General features: G+C 42.1%; 2 protein-coding genes across 3 annotated transcripts in view; one reads left to right on the top strand and one right to left on the bottom strand.

The window, feature by feature from the left end:
* The window catches only part of spryd7b (SPRY domain containing 7b), a 168468-nt gene that overhangs the window by 34856 nt on the left and 118172 nt on the right, over positions 1–15440 (bottom strand). The gene's annotated exons all lie outside the window — the stretch shown is intronic.
* Positions 1–15440, top strand: part of sox1a (SRY-box transcription factor 1a) — a 93541-nt gene that overhangs the window by 77543 nt on the left and 558 nt on the right. Inside the window, exon 3 of one of the 2 annotated variants that reach the window (XM_078795141.1) lies at positions 3068–4817. The exons of the other annotated variant lie outside the window; for it this stretch is intronic. Coding sequence (XP_078651267.1) covers positions 3090–4202 — 1113 coding nt within the window. The 5' untranslated portion in view covers positions 3068–3089 and the 3' untranslated portion in view covers positions 4203–4817. Of the gene's footprint in view, positions 1–3067; positions 4818–15440 lie in introns of those variants that run through there. 2 annotated transcript variants of the gene reach the window in all.

Genomic DNA, 15440 nt, shown 5'->3' with positions numbered 1-15440 from the left:
CATGGTGAGGCACCTGCCAAGTCTAAAACACCCCCCCCCCCCCAGGCTGTGTATATGGCTGTCACTACCACATGTTGGCAAGCTGTGCATGGTCATGTAAACTGATTTTGCATTGAATTGCATGTATGTAGGCTAGTTTACTAAGTCAACCCCCTACACACCTCAATCATTTTGCATCCTTTACTCCTTCCTCTATGGTATTGGATTTGGGTATGGTTCTTCAGGAGGGTGTGTTGAGATGGATGGGTTTTTTTTTGGGGGGGGGGGGGGGGGGGGGTGCTTGCTCACCAAGTCATTCCCCCTCCTCTTCCTCCTCCTCGAATTCGTCACAAACCCCCTCTCAGAACCAATGCATCTCTCAATGCAGCCTAATCATGCTAGATAGCCACAAACGTATTATTTAATAGAATACTTGTTCGCTATTGTTCTGTGCCATACACACAAAAAAACGCCTCCCTGCCAATTATGTTAGCAGCAAGTCCCCCCCTTTTTACCCTCCAGAAAGCAACGATAACTTGGAATAATCTTTTTTTTTAAGCGTGTGCGTGTGTCTGTGCTTATGTCTGTGTGTGTGCGCGCTAGCTGCTGGCTCTTAAACCGGCACCGGGTGCTCGGATCCTTGGCACTGTTCTAGCTTGTTGCGGCCATGCTTGTGTGTTATGTGGGGCATTGATGGTTTTTTTGGGTTGTCTTTTTTTTAAAGATTTTTTAGGATGCCGGGTGAGAGAAAGCTACTTGGAGCGGAGTGGACGTGGGATAAACGCGTAAGTGAGGGGGGGAATTTTTCATTGCGGATTTGTTATGCATCCTGTGTGAAAAGACTTTTAAAAGAAAGGTGGAATTGTGTGTGTTTTTGGACATAGTGTATTTGATAGAACCAGTTGCTTTTTTTGCAGGGGAAATGTATTCTGTGCGTTTTATTCCGAGTAATAATGAACTTTTGTGAATGTTTTGCAGCACAAACGATCACACATGATCAATATTTTTTTTTCTTTTTTGCATGTATTAAAGCTCTATAGTCGTGCCCAAAAGAGATGGAGGGTTTGTTAAGAGGTTTTGTTTTTGTGGAAAAGGAAGGGAGAAGGGTGAAAGAGGTTTAGCAGAGTGCATGTCACCATGAACATGAAGGTTAATCTCATGTGTTCAACAGAGGAAGTAGCTCAGCAACTCTTATTCTAACAAAGATTAAGATTAGGTGTGATTCTACTTATTTATCTCCTTATTTAATATCACTTCTGACAATTTGAAGTATGTCCAAAAATGTTCATATTTATATATATTTTGAATTCATATCAGTATTAACAATGGTTTAAATAAATGATAGTACAATTAAATATCTATAGTAATGTTAATAGTTGATTTATTTATGTTAATTATTTTGAACATGCAATTAACATTGGAAAACATCACATAGTATAATTCACAGTTCCACTTTTCCAAAAAGCAATAGGAAGCTTGTTTAATCCTGATCCCCATCTGTTTCACATCAATTACAATACATTTGTTCACTTCCTGTATTCCAAATATACTCTTTGCTAGTTTAAAATACATAGGAAAATGATATGATAATATTACAATCTGGTAAAATAGGTTCTTGTGATGATGATTTATGGAAAGATTTTGATAAATTACAATTATAACAACAAATGTGACCAATTTGGTCATATCAAGCATACAAACCCTTAATTTAAATATATAAAGTCCACTTTTATGTGTTATGATAGATACAGTACATAATAGGATGTCATTACATTGTGCTGAAAATTGCATTCTGTTTGCCTATAGTAGACTACAAGACCCAGAATGCACTGCGAGGCAGTGGCATTTGTCCCATTGCTGTGGGGCTATTGTCATGCAGTTTTAAGTTCCTCTTCAATACTCTTGGAATTTGGTGAATAGGCCATATTTGCCTGTATGTGTGACACAGGGCTTAATTATCCAGATGTGGTTGATTTTTCTTAATTAACAAATGAAGCCCATAAATGTTTACAGTTTATGTAATAAGGAGATCTCATTATATCTCATCACTATAGTGCATCACAAAGGTGTATTCTTGAAATGACTATATGAAAACACATTATTTTCATCCAAAAACTTGAATTTTATTCCAAATCCTGTCACTTAGCCCATTTACTTTTGGGTCCCTGAAAATGAATTGCAAAACCCTGCCTTAATATGGCTGTACCTATTAGACTGTATATGTGCACCCTGCAGGCTGATATTTTATTGGCCCCTGAACATACCACACTCTCAAGAAAAAAATAGTATAGCATAGCATAACTTGTGTAGGAATTGTTTTAGTATTTTACAAACAAAGGGTGGTTGTCAGTTTGTCTTCATGCTCCCCTCATTGGAGAAAACATAAGAAAAACAGTAGAAAAAGTTTAAATTTGGAGTCAGGCTGTTTTTTTGTTAACTTCTTAGAATGTTAAATTGATTTTAGCATTTTTTACTAAATGAAAAATATGAAAGTACCACAGCATCCTGGGATTTTTCAATCATTTGGACACCTAAATGATACAGGCCTTATATTGTTTGTACTATATAGCCCAGAGCAAAATATATCAAAACTAACCTCTGAACTGTAACTGCGAAATGTAAGAAAAGGTTACTTAACTTACTTATTTTTAAAACATACATGTAACATGAATGCAGAGTTCTTGCTGTTTTGTTGTTGTTTATCGGTTTGGAAATGTTTCACGTCTCCCCCTCCTCCTCTTCCTCTCCTTCCAATGTGTTGTACATCTGCTGGAGTCAGCTGACCCTGCACATGCAAATGAGCCTGCAAGCTGGCTCCTCATTGGCCGCCTGCGCCTCATTTAAGTGCTGTCAGTGGCCGCGTCACATGGCCGCCGCTGCAAGCAACTTGTCAACTCGGAGTGTCTCCAATGTGCATTTTGTCAGAGTGGATGTGAAGCAGCAGGGCGACGGCTGCAGTCCTCATCCGGATTGGAGAGCATTTTTGGGGGGAATATTACTTTCACTTTGGGGGTCGACTGAAAACTACTGACACCGCCCGTGTGAGCTCATTTCAAACAACTTTGTGTTTTTTTTCTTGCTGGTGAAGTTGTCCCAGAAAAGCTGCTTGAATGTATAGCATGATGATGGAGACCGACCTCCACTCCCCCGGCCCCCAAACCAACACGGCCGGGGGGCAAACGGGGCCCAACGCGGTCTCCAAGGCGAACCAGGAACGGGTGAAGAGGCCCATGAACGCCTTCATGGTGTGGTCCCGCGGTCAGCGGAGGAAGATGGCGCAGGAGAACCCCAAAATGCACAACTCGGAGATCAGCAAACGGCTGGGGGCCGAATGGAAGGTGATGTCCGAGGCTGAGAAGCGGCCCTTCATCGACGAGGCCAAGAGGCTGCGGGCCATGCACATGAAGGAGCACCCGGATTACAAGTACAGACCCAGGCGGAAGACCAAGACGCTCCTCAAGAAGGACAAGTACTCTCTCGCCGGTGGACTGCTCACCGGAGCCGGCGGAGCCGGCGGCTTAGGCATGGCGTCCTCCGCGGTGGGCCAGCGGCTGGAGAGCCCGGGGGCGCCTCACGGCGGCTCCGCCGGCTCTGGCTACGCTCACATGAACGGCTGGGCGAACGGCGCCTACCCGGGACAGGTAGCTGCAGCCGCGGCCGCCGCTGCCATGATGCAAGAGGCGCACCTCGCCTTCGGGCAGCACCCGGGCGGAGGCGCGCACCACGCACTCAACCACCACCACCCGCATCACCACCCGCATCACCACCACGCACACCCGCACCACCACCATCACCACAACCCTCAGCCCGTCCACCGCTACGACATGAGCGCGCTCCAGTACAGCCCCATCTCGAACTCGCAAAGCTACATGAGCGCGTCCCCGTCCGGTTACGGCGCCCTCGGCTACACGCAGCACCAAGCCTCCGCTGTCTCCTCTTCGTCCTCCTCTTCGTCCTCCTCTTCCTCCGCCGCCGCTGCCGCCGCCTCCTCCATGGGGACGCTGGGCTCTCTGGTGAAGTCCGAACCGAGCGTCAGCCCCCCTGTGACCGCGGCCCACCAGCGAGGCCCCTGTCCCGGGGACTTGAGGGAGATGATAAGCATGTACTTGCCCACCGGGGAGCCGGGGGACCCCGCCATGCAGAGCCGGCTCCACGCCTTGCCGGCGCACTACCAGAGCGCCACGGCCGGAGTGAACGGGACGGTCCCGCTGACTCACATCTAAGGACCCCCCCCCACTCCACCCCCTGATTTATTATTCAATCATTGGAAACTGCAAACGAACACATAACCAAATATTTACCTCTTTTTTAGCCCTGCTCCTGTCAACTACCTGCATTTTGTACAGAATGTTTATCACATTGTAAATGAAGCCTACAACATTCTTACTTTCTTTTTTTGGGGGGGGGGGGGGGGTAAGGAAGGGGCTCAGATTTTATTATTTTATTTTTTAGTTATTGTGCTATAATCCTTTTAAGTCTAAGCTATGCCTGGTGCACCTTAGACACCCCCACCCCCTTTTATTTCTTGTAAGTTATTGAAAAAATGTCTACAATATTAACAGAAAGTGCTTTTAAAAAAATAAGAAAGAAAGAAATGGGAGAGAATAATCGATTTTAAAACTTTAAAACATTTTGTGTTTCCACTCCCTCCGTTTTATTGTAACAATCCCTTCCTGTAAAATTGTGAATACTTTTAATATTTGAAAGAAAGGATGACTTGGCAACGTGCTGTTTTAATTGTAATTTATGTGCTTTTCTCTACAAAAAAGAGAAAAGCATTGATACTTACTGCAATGGCACACACACTCAAAGAATGGAATAAATTTCACAAGATGTTGTTTTGAAGTCTTATAAGTTTGGATACAAAAATATTTGCATTTTCAACCCAAGAGAGGGCTTCTTTGCTGAAGGTTTTAAATTGCTTTTATTTTTTTGTGCGCAAACTACTGGCACGTATTTTAAATAATGTGCCTGGGAATCAACTCTTATTGTTCAGATTCTAATTTATTACCAATATGATAACTTTATAACATTCTTTCTTTTGCAGGTTGGTAAATAATTGTCAAACCACCTGTTATTTCGTGTTAGTCATAATGTTATTTGAATTATATGATATCTATAAATGTAGAGGAGGTGATAATTTCTTTCATGGAAATATTGAAGATGGCCTGTGAAAATATTTTTTGCTGTTTTTTTCATCTCAAAAACTGCTTTGCACGAATCGTACCTTTTTTAAAATTTATTTTGCATATCATAAAATTATGCACTTATGCATTATTGTCAATTTTCAAAAAAAATATATATATACTGTGTTTTCGCAAGCACGTGCAATTATTTTAATGTGAACTGCCCATTTTAAAAAAGTTAAAATTCAGTGATAATGATTTTGAAGCACTAAAAATAATAATATTATAATTGCATTAAAAATGACATAGACATAGGATTTGTATTCAGTATAAATATGAATGAACGATTCGGATCAAAAGGGTTATCAACATAAACGTGCCCCATTTGGAGAGATTGCCAAGTCTTAATTTAATTTGATCCTTGCATGCTGCATATTATTGTTAATGGTTATTAATATTCTTCCCTCCAACGTGTGACGGATGGAATAATGAGTTGGAATTTCAGTTCTTTTCCACCACTTTTGTCAAGTCATGCTGACACGCTACATGATGGCTAAATTGACTCCCAATGTTCTCTTTAAAAAAAAAAATCACATGACCGCTTTTTATTTCATTTTCTTCCCATTAGGATTAATGTTTTTTTTTGTCTTATAATAATGAAAAGTAGTGAGGGTGCATGACGTCACGTCTTATATTTTTTGACAGGGCCCTGCAGCTGGTTTTGACATTTACATGCTTCTTGTATTTTAATTGCCTAAAGACTAATATGCATACATATGCAAATGAAGGGAACTTTATTCCTACTTAAGCATTTCAGGGATGGGGGGAATCAATTAATCTGAAATACATAGTTAAAAGGGAGGGCTTGGTTGTTTCACACTGATGAAGATTGGCGGTTAAAGCTGTGAGGCTTCACTGCTGGCTAATAATAATCATAGTAAAAGGGGGGGAAATATTAAAAAAAAATGTGTTGAAATTTGGAGTGAATTCCGAAAGACTTGTCATGTAGACATGACACCTCAAGGCAGGAAAAGAGAGATTTTTTTTTTTTTTTGCACTGACCATTCTCCCAATAAATCTCTGCAAATGTGCACCGCTCTTATCTTGTATGCAAGGGCACTGATATATTCCTGCAGCTTGCTTAAAGCCCCGATCCCTTGCACTACCATGTCCTAAATGGGGATAATTAGCGTCACTTTATCACGCCTCTGCATATTCTCTACACCCCCTCCACCCTTTTTTTTTCTTAAAAAAATGTGCCAGCAGCCTGCACTCCTCTGTCACAGAAGATTATGGAGACAGATTGCACAGAGCGAATGTGGCGGGCGAGATTAGCGGCGGAATAGAGAAAGCAACTGGGCCAGTGAATGCCTCCGAAGGGGCCTTATCGTGCAATTACACGTTGACATGTTTAACAATCTTGCTGCCTCTTAATCCTGCAGTGCTGTGCTATCTAGCACCCAAACGCAGCACGAATATGGAGGGGCAAAACAACTACAATAATAATAATAATAATAATAATAATAAAGTTAGGGCAAAATGACTTTATTTTGCAACTTTTTATTGTTGCTGCCATTTTCTTATCTGGCTATCAACAAAAGTGACCGGTCAGTGAACGCACCATCCCCCTCAAAAGAACACATAAAGATAAATTGTCAGCCTGCAGGCTTGAAAGGGGGAATGCAGACTTGCCATTACTCACAACATCCCAGTCTCTCCTGCTCGGGAGTGATTGTGGAGCGCCACTGTTGGAATTTTTTGGCAGCGTCCATGCTTTGGAGAGCTGAGACACCCTCACCCCCTATTTATTTTAAAAAAAAAGCAAGGCCAGCCAGGGCACTGTATGAGGTTGGGAAGTTTTTCCCACTCATTGGCAGCCACAAAGGCAATTACATGCTCCAGAGAGTCCCATGAGAAGGGGACACTTTGGGTGCAGGTGTGAGAGGGACATGGGGTAGACCCTGCAGAGGACAGTGCCCGGACCACACAAGACCACCTCAAGAGGAAAAAAAGAAAAGTGTTTTTGGAGGGTGGGGGGTATAATACATTGTGGTACATGTGAGACCTTTAAAATTAAACACTAAGTTTGGCTTGGAAAACAAAACAATCTCATAAGAATAAATTCACCTCTTTATTATATAAAAAAGTTGAAACTAGTACCCATGCCTGTTTCTGTCTTGTGGTGTAAAAACGTCAAAGAATCATCTTTTAAGATGTACAGATGTGCAGTTTTGGTACGACTCTCATAGCTCCACAGCAGTGATTCTTCTGATCGCCACCGGAAACAACCTGTGTATTCTACAGAGACCGTCGACATTGTGCGTTTTCGCTTTAAGTTGTGGGTGGAGCTTGGTGCTGAAGTTTGTGGATACCCAATGAAACACAAAACATCCCCCCACAAGAATGTTATTAGCACCTAGCACTGGTTTGATACTGGATTGACACTGAATCTGGTACGTATGTTAGTCATGCAAGAAAATGTTATCCCATAAGACACACAGGAAGTTGGCCATTTTGGTTTGAAGTCCATCCATTTTCTATGTACCGCTTAACCTCATTAGGGTCATGGGGGTATGCTGGAGCCTATCCCAGCTGTCTTCGGGGCAAGATGCGGGGTTCACCCTGGATTGGTCGCCAGCCAATCAAAGGGCACATGTAGACAAACAACCATTCACACTCACATTCATACCTATGGACAATTTGGAGTTGCTAATTAACCTAGCATGTTTTTGGAATGTGGGAGGAAGCCGGAGTACCCGGAGAAAACCCACGCATGCACGGGGAGAACATGCAAACTCCACACAGAGATGCCCCGAGATGATGTAGAAAAATTATTAAATAAGTTTTGCTGCAAGATACACATATTGGTCATCACACGTCAAACTCTAATAACTGAACTCCATAAGCTAGCTAACCGATGTATTTTATACGAATAACTGAGAACAATTTTATTTTCGCTGTAGTGGGAGGAGCATTGTGGCAAAGTTTGCTGATACAGTTATGAAATATTAGCAAACGCCACCACATTTGACATGTAATCTGATACATATGCCGATATCAGCCAATACTGATACCGATATGTGTAACATAACATATCTCCTGTTTTGGAATGATCACATATGTGTTGTCCATCCATCCATTTTCCTCCGCTTATCCGGGTCCAGGTCGCGGGGGCAGCGGTCTCAGTAGGGAAGCCCAGACTTCCCTAGACCAGCGTTCCCAGGCCAGCTGTGAGACATAATCCCTCCAGCGTGTCCTAGGTCTGCCCCGGGGCCTTTTCCCAGCTGGGCATGCCCGGAACACGTCACCAGAGGGGCATCCGGGAGGCATCCGGACTAGATGCCCGAGCCACCTCAACTGACTCCTCTCGATGTGAAGGAGAAGCGGCTCTACTCTGAGCCCCTCCCGGATGTACAACATATGTGTTGTATATAGCATTTTTTTTAAATTGGATACCGATATCAAACAATATCGCATTTTTATGCTGATATCAGACATCACTGGAAGTCGGCCATTTTGATTTGTAGGTGCCATTCTTGGGCAATTTTCACTGTGAATTTGCCTGATCACCACCAAAACTGAACTATTTTTGTTGCCTTAGTCATATTGTACTGATCAGCCGGGACAGAGAAACAGAGTCATGAAAAAGTCATGAAAAAAAACAAAAAGAACGTACTTAGTATGTGATCTGTGTCTATTACTCAACTAATTCAAATAAAGCAAGTAGAACCCATAAAGAGAAGGTGTGTCTATGAACAAGGACAATGGCGCTAAATGGAGCTAATATCAAACAAAACAGGAAGTAGAGGATTGAAAAAAAATCATTGAAATGCTCATATTTATGCATGCATGGGGAGAACATGCAAACTCCACACAGAGATACCCAAACGGCGATTCGAACCCGTATCTTCCTGATCGCCTGACTGTGTGGCCACCATGCGGCGTTCACTATCCTCTCAATTCCGGATAATAAATCACCTCTTTAAGCAATACTCCGCACTAAGAACTCCCCACATTATGCATGCGTGTGTATCCTGGTGGGAATTCAAGTACATGTCTTTCTGCTGTGGCTGTTGCCAGTCAGTTCTTCCTCCCTCCACAGTGGACGGATCATTCAATAACAGCCTATCAGCGATGCACACCGGATGCTGTAAAGGATTTCTCTGTCCCTGCTGACAGGTGATCACTCTCAAAGCTGCAGCAGGGAGGTTAATGAGGGGTCAAAAACTTCTGATAAGCAACACCTCTTTTTTTTTACTCTTGCTCTTTTTTATTTTTTATTTATAGGTTTCTTTTGCAACCTGCTGCAGACTGATAGCAGTTTGAGCCTGACGACCTTTGAACCTTGTGGGGTGAAGCGATTGACACAACGGGTCGTTTAGATGGGCTCAGATAGGAGCAGATGAAGGATGTGTTTGTGTGGCAGCAATAATAGGAAAACACATAAATAGTCCCTAATGGTTATAAGCCTATTCAATTTGCTTTTCCATGTTTGTCGCCATGTTTGATCGTTTATAATTCCACTGATAACCTACCCGCTATTAGTTATTGAGCTCATTGTACCCTGACTAGGATTCTCTAATGATGAGATAAATGTTATTACAGCTGACGTTGATGTTTATTTCCTCAAATACCGCCCTGTGTGTGTGTGTGTGTTTGTAGCGCCATTCATTGAGAGAAGAACCACTATTCCACCTTCGAGCATGATGTTTGTTCAGATTTTGAGTTAATTGGTGGTGTCACCTGTGGAGTTCCACAAGGATCAGTACTTAGCCCTCTTCAGTTCAATATTTACACGCTGACGCTCAGTGATATCATTGGCAAACATTAGATTAGCTTTCACTGTTATGCCAAAGACTCTGGATGTACCATTAAAGATAACAATTTTCATTTCTTGTTTAGGTTGTACCTGTCTGTACAAAATAACACTTTAAAGAGGCATAAGACACTCAAAAGTGATCATTTTAACAATAGCAATGCATGCTGGGACATGCATAAAATGGCAATCTTCACTCTTACATGTCACAGATTGTGATGTTTTTGTGTTACTGTAGCATTTGCCCAGACATCAGCGAACACAACATGATGGCGGCTGGAAGATGTCAACTGTGGTTGATCATTTTTTTCATGTAGTTTTATTCGGGCTTACCTGTGAACAATCCTCATTCCTACTGATCTCAGCAAAAGCACAGAGCATGATAAATAACAACAAGGACAAAAAAGCAGCAGTGTCGTGTCTCCAAAAGACACACCCCCCCCCCCCCCCCCCCCACACACACACACACATCAACGGGAGCCAGATTCCCAGTCTTAATACTCTTAGTCCCTCTTGTTGGCATGTTTTCTAAGAACTGGCTGTATTTTCACGTCTGCAAAAGCCATCAAAATGCCTGTAATGAATATTCGCACAGCCTCGGGTGTATTTAATGAGCTGTTTGACCCACTCCAAAGGAGTGGTGCACAAGCGGAGATGCTGGTTTTATTATCAGGGGTCTAACTCCCTGCGACAGCCAATGTCTACACGCGCTATACAATAATCACGACGAGTTTGACCTTCTTCTACATAAAACGTTGTTGTGTTTACATAAGTGGTTTGTAGAAGATTCCTTTCAGGGTCTGACCAATGACTGACAAAGTCGTAATAATAACAGAGGGAATTGTCGTGCACTGTTAACGTTGAGGGATGAAAACTTTGCTTTCATGCCAAATGTGTACTGTAGTGCCACTCAGATGGGATGGTCTTATTTCATATACCTAATATGGATTTATTGCACCTATAAGCAGTAATGCGCCAATTTGTTCATTTTGCTGGCCTTGATTTTGTTCTGTAAACCAAGCCTTTTCCATTTATTCCATTCCGGGTTCATGATCTTAGATCTCAAGGTTTGTATGCCAGCATCATAATCCATATAAGAAATTTATTTTCAATAGAATTTTCTTCAAAGGCAGATTCTTAAATGTGATTTAAAAACAAATTATGTTCTAACAGTAGTATGATGAAAAGAAAGAAAAAAGTCTTTCCTCATGGATGTGATACCGCCTCTGACCCGCCCCTCGCTAGATGAGCCCGCCTCCTGTGTACGCCCACCACAAACATTATTAGAGCCCTGTAGATATTAAATAGCATTCCTATAATCAACTTTATACACATAGTTACTATGGTACCCATTATGTCATTGCATGGTCATACGTACTTCGGTACGAGGTGCATTATTAAAAAAAAATTAAAAAAATTAAAAAAAACCTTAAACTGTATTATGGAAAGCAGGAAGTGAACAAATGTAACAGTTACTGATTGTAAAAGTACCAGATGGAGGGATAGGATTTAGTAAGCTTTGCTTCTTCCTACTCCTTTTGGACATGTGGAACTGTGAACTGATTATGTGATGCATTCAATTGTAATCTGATGCATGTTCAAATGAAATAAAACCATTACCATTACCATTACCATATTACCCAATATAGTAGAGAAAAAAGTTAATAATAATAATGTTGTCTGTATGTGCCCTGCCATTGGCTGTGATTGGCTGGTGTACCCCGCCTCTCACCCAAAGACAGCTGGGATAAGCTCCAGCATAACCTAGTGAGGATAAGCAGTATAGAAAATGGATTGATAGAGCAGATCAAGGTCTTATCTTTTACTGAACTGTAGCATTTAACTTGGTTAAGTTTTTTTGTTTAGTTAACAAAACAGACAACTGAATGAAAACGCAGATTAACTTTTTTTGTGTGAAATTCTGTAATTTTGCACACAATTTATGTGCGCAAAATTACTCCTGGTCTTTTTTTCATAGTTCTTTCTTGTTTAACTAAGAAAATACAGACAAACAAATGAGCGCACAAGTCATTTTATGAATATGTTTACTTCTTTCCGACATTTTCATTTTTTTTTCATCAAAAAATGTTGCACATGCTATATCAATGCTCAAACCATGTTTTGTGTCGTCAGTCTCATGACTCGTTCTGGTCCGTGACGGCACAAAAGACACTAGTCCGGTTGGGGTGCCTACTTGACGACTGTTCTGGGACTAGATAATCAGCATCTCAGGTGACTACACGCAGGGATTAGCAGGTTGTTGGCATGGCATGGCGTACACATACGTTCCCACTTTACACGCATACACACACATACACTTGAGAGACCCTTGGTTATCACACCCTTGCAGATTGTTCTGAACTACTTATGGAAAACACACACATCTCAAGATGTGGCCACTCGTGCCAATGTGAGCCCAGCGTTAAGAACAGTTGTCGTCGTGGTGTATTTTTTTTTTTAGCATCTCTAAATTCCTAGCGTTGCTAAGGTGCTTTGGGAGGGGATTAACAGACGCTGGCGCCGATGAGCAAGCCTTGCAGATTTCCAAGCAGCAGGAGAAAAGACAAAGAAAGACGCAGTTTTAAAAAAAAAAAAGGAGGAGGAGGAACAGCACGCTGGGAAATAATGGTTTGTAAACATGAGGACTTGAGAGAGGTAAAGAGGAAGGTATCCCAAAGATACCTCGTCCTTTGATCGACCATACTCCCAACGAGACTTTTGCACTTATCACCATCTTTTTTCACGCTCATGCACGGCAAACATATTGAAAACAAATTGAAAAAACTTTCTGAAGGTCCTCCACAGGCATAGTAGGTTCTTCAGACCCCACATCGCCTGCAAAACGGGTATACATACGTATATTTGCTGTACATGTTCCAATATACAGTAAAACTTTGGTTAGTTTATGCTAAAAAGCTGTCTCAGTTTGTGTTTTTTCCACTTTTTTCAGCCTGTAAGCTACTTTTAAAGCAACCAAGTCCAAAAGATCTACCTCCAACTATGAGAAAGAAATTAAAATGTTTACCTAAAAGGCAATGCAGCTGAAGTCAAGGTATTAAGGTTTCAGAAATGGGCACATTTTCCAATTCATCATGAAATAATAGTTTAAGAAATAAAAGTGTACAAGCATTCATGTCTATAGTGGAGTTCAGGATGTGAAGCCAAGCCATCAAAGGATTCACTTTTTTTTCAATATAACTCGTTGCTACAATTCATTCATTCATTTTCTACCACTGATCCTCTGGTGCTGGAGCCTATCCCAGCTGTCTTCAGGCGAGAGGCGGGGTACACTCTGGGCTGGTGGCCAGCCAATCACAGAGCACATATAGACAAACAACCATTCACACTCACATTCATACCTATGGACAATTTGGAGTCGCCAATTAACCTAGCATGTTTTTTGGAATGTGGGAGGAAACCGGCACATGCATAGGGGAGAACATGCAAACTCCGAGAGTTGAACTCGGTTCTCCTAGCTGCGCGCTAACCACTCGTCCACCGTGCAGCCTTAGCTGGTACAAGTGAACCATAATTTTTTTTTATAGATATAGGTATCACTGCTTGTGAGAAGGTTGGACCTACAGTAGTATGCAGAGAAGCGACCAGTGTAGTTCTTAGTATGTAAGGAAAAAAGAAACAGAGCTTAGCAAAAGGCTTAGCAAACTTACCAAAGTTCGAAACTGAGGAAGTTGCATGCAGGCATGAGAAGTCAGGAAAGTGTGACACAACTCAAACTGAGCAATAAACTGGCAAATGCAAACAACAAAAGCTGAACCTAAGCGCTTTGCTAATTTACTAATTGGCTGCAGGTGTATCTTGTGGTTCCCCCCAACAGTAGGGACCGAGGAGTCTATAACAGAGTAGAACAGCATAGGTCAACAAATACCACACAGTGACAAAAAAAAAACTTTAAAAATAAAACTTCAACTATATTAGGAAAGCAGGAAGTGAACAAATGTAACAGTTACTGATTGTAAAAGTACCAGATGGAGGGGTAGGATTTAATAAGCTTTGCTTCCTCCTACTCCTTTTGGGCATGTGGAACTGTGAACTGATTATGGGATGCATTCAATTGTAATCTGATGCATGTTCAAATGAAATAAAACCATTACCATTACCAATTAGAGGAGGAAATCCTCCTGGTGGATTATTATTATGACCTGTGTGAACAAGTGAATTATCTCAATGACTATTAATAATTATAAGAACATTAAGCAGCATTTAATGTAGTTTCATAATTTAATAATGAAAACCATCACTTGCAGGTTCAGCTTCATCCCAAGAACTACCTCTGCGGCTGACTGGAAGAGTATTTGGCTCTTGTTGTTGTGTGTCTACGTTTTTGCTTGGAACTATGAAAAAGACACCTTCAGTAGTTTTGATAAAAAGTGTGTCCTTTCCTCTCGAAATCTGAGGTACCTAGCCTGTGTTTGCCTAATAGTAAGTCCGTTCCCGTAATAAAATCACCGCAGCAGCACTGTTAGATCGTAGGAAAACAAAAGAATAGAAGAAAACAGGTTGAAACATCCTTTATTTTCATCTATTCTTATTTTCATTCTGATGAAAGTAACAAATAAATGTGAAAGCAAGAGCTTTTTATCATGGTTCTACTGCTTGAACTAAATGAAGTCTTCCCTCACTCTTTCACTTCCTTGCAATCATTTCATGTTCTCTGTCCTATCCATGTCTTGCCTTTACCTCCCCCAAGGGCAACAGTTTCACATCAAGACACCTTTGTCCTTCTTTCGCAACACTCGGCCGCGACTTCAATGGGCGCCGGTGTTTGGGTCACGCCGAGGTGCCCGAAGCATTAGCGACTGTGTCGTCTCAGGTTTGCGTCTCCCAGCTGGAGTGTCCTTGATGCCGCATACACACGCACACACCGGTCCTTTAATCAACACAGGAAGTGTAGCGCTACAACACATTTAGCCATTATTGAGCTGCTTTCATAACATGAAGCGCAATTAGACCCTGGCTGACATGCAGACGGACTCCAGCGTGAATGAATCTGTTGAAAATCTTTATTAGACGGGGAGGTTTCATCTCTTTGAATCCTCTCCTCAGGGTTGGCGTCTCAGGTGGAGTGGAACCAGATATGACCTGTTTGCAGGATTCAAGGCACTTGACCAAGCCAACACTGCACCTCTCCTTCCCACTGCCTGTCTCGGGTTACCCCCACCCCCACTCACTTTCCTTGAGTTATGGCAGCTCGTGTGTATGGTGGTCTGTGCAGGATTGTATGAGTCCCTATCCGGTCCGCCCTGACTCATGGGACCCATAGCGAATGCCTTTCACTCCAGCCGATGCTTAGAATTACTCATCTGATCGGGCTCGATCCGAGCGACCCAAAGCCCCCGGGGGTCAAGCAGCTAATTACAGGCCTCTGAAGCCTCTTTCACTACTGACCATAGCAGGAAAAGAGAGAAGAAGACTCACTCGGATAAAGAATAGTGACATCAGAAGGTCAATCGTACATTTGGACGCAATCAAAAACACAGTTTGGGTTCAACTGTGCAAAA

The sequence above is a fragment of the Doryrhamphus excisus genome, linkage group LG12 (genome assembly GCF_037039965.1).
Source record: "Doryrhamphus excisus strain RoL-2023G ecotype Guam linkage group LG12, RoL_Dexc_Guam_v1.1, whole genome shotgun sequence".
Lineage (NCBI taxonomy): Eukaryota > Metazoa > Chordata > Actinopteri > Syngnathiformes > Syngnathidae > Doryrhamphus > Doryrhamphus excisus.
Note: the sequence above shows the minus strand (reverse complement) of the source record. Positions and strands in the feature narration are given on the sequence as shown.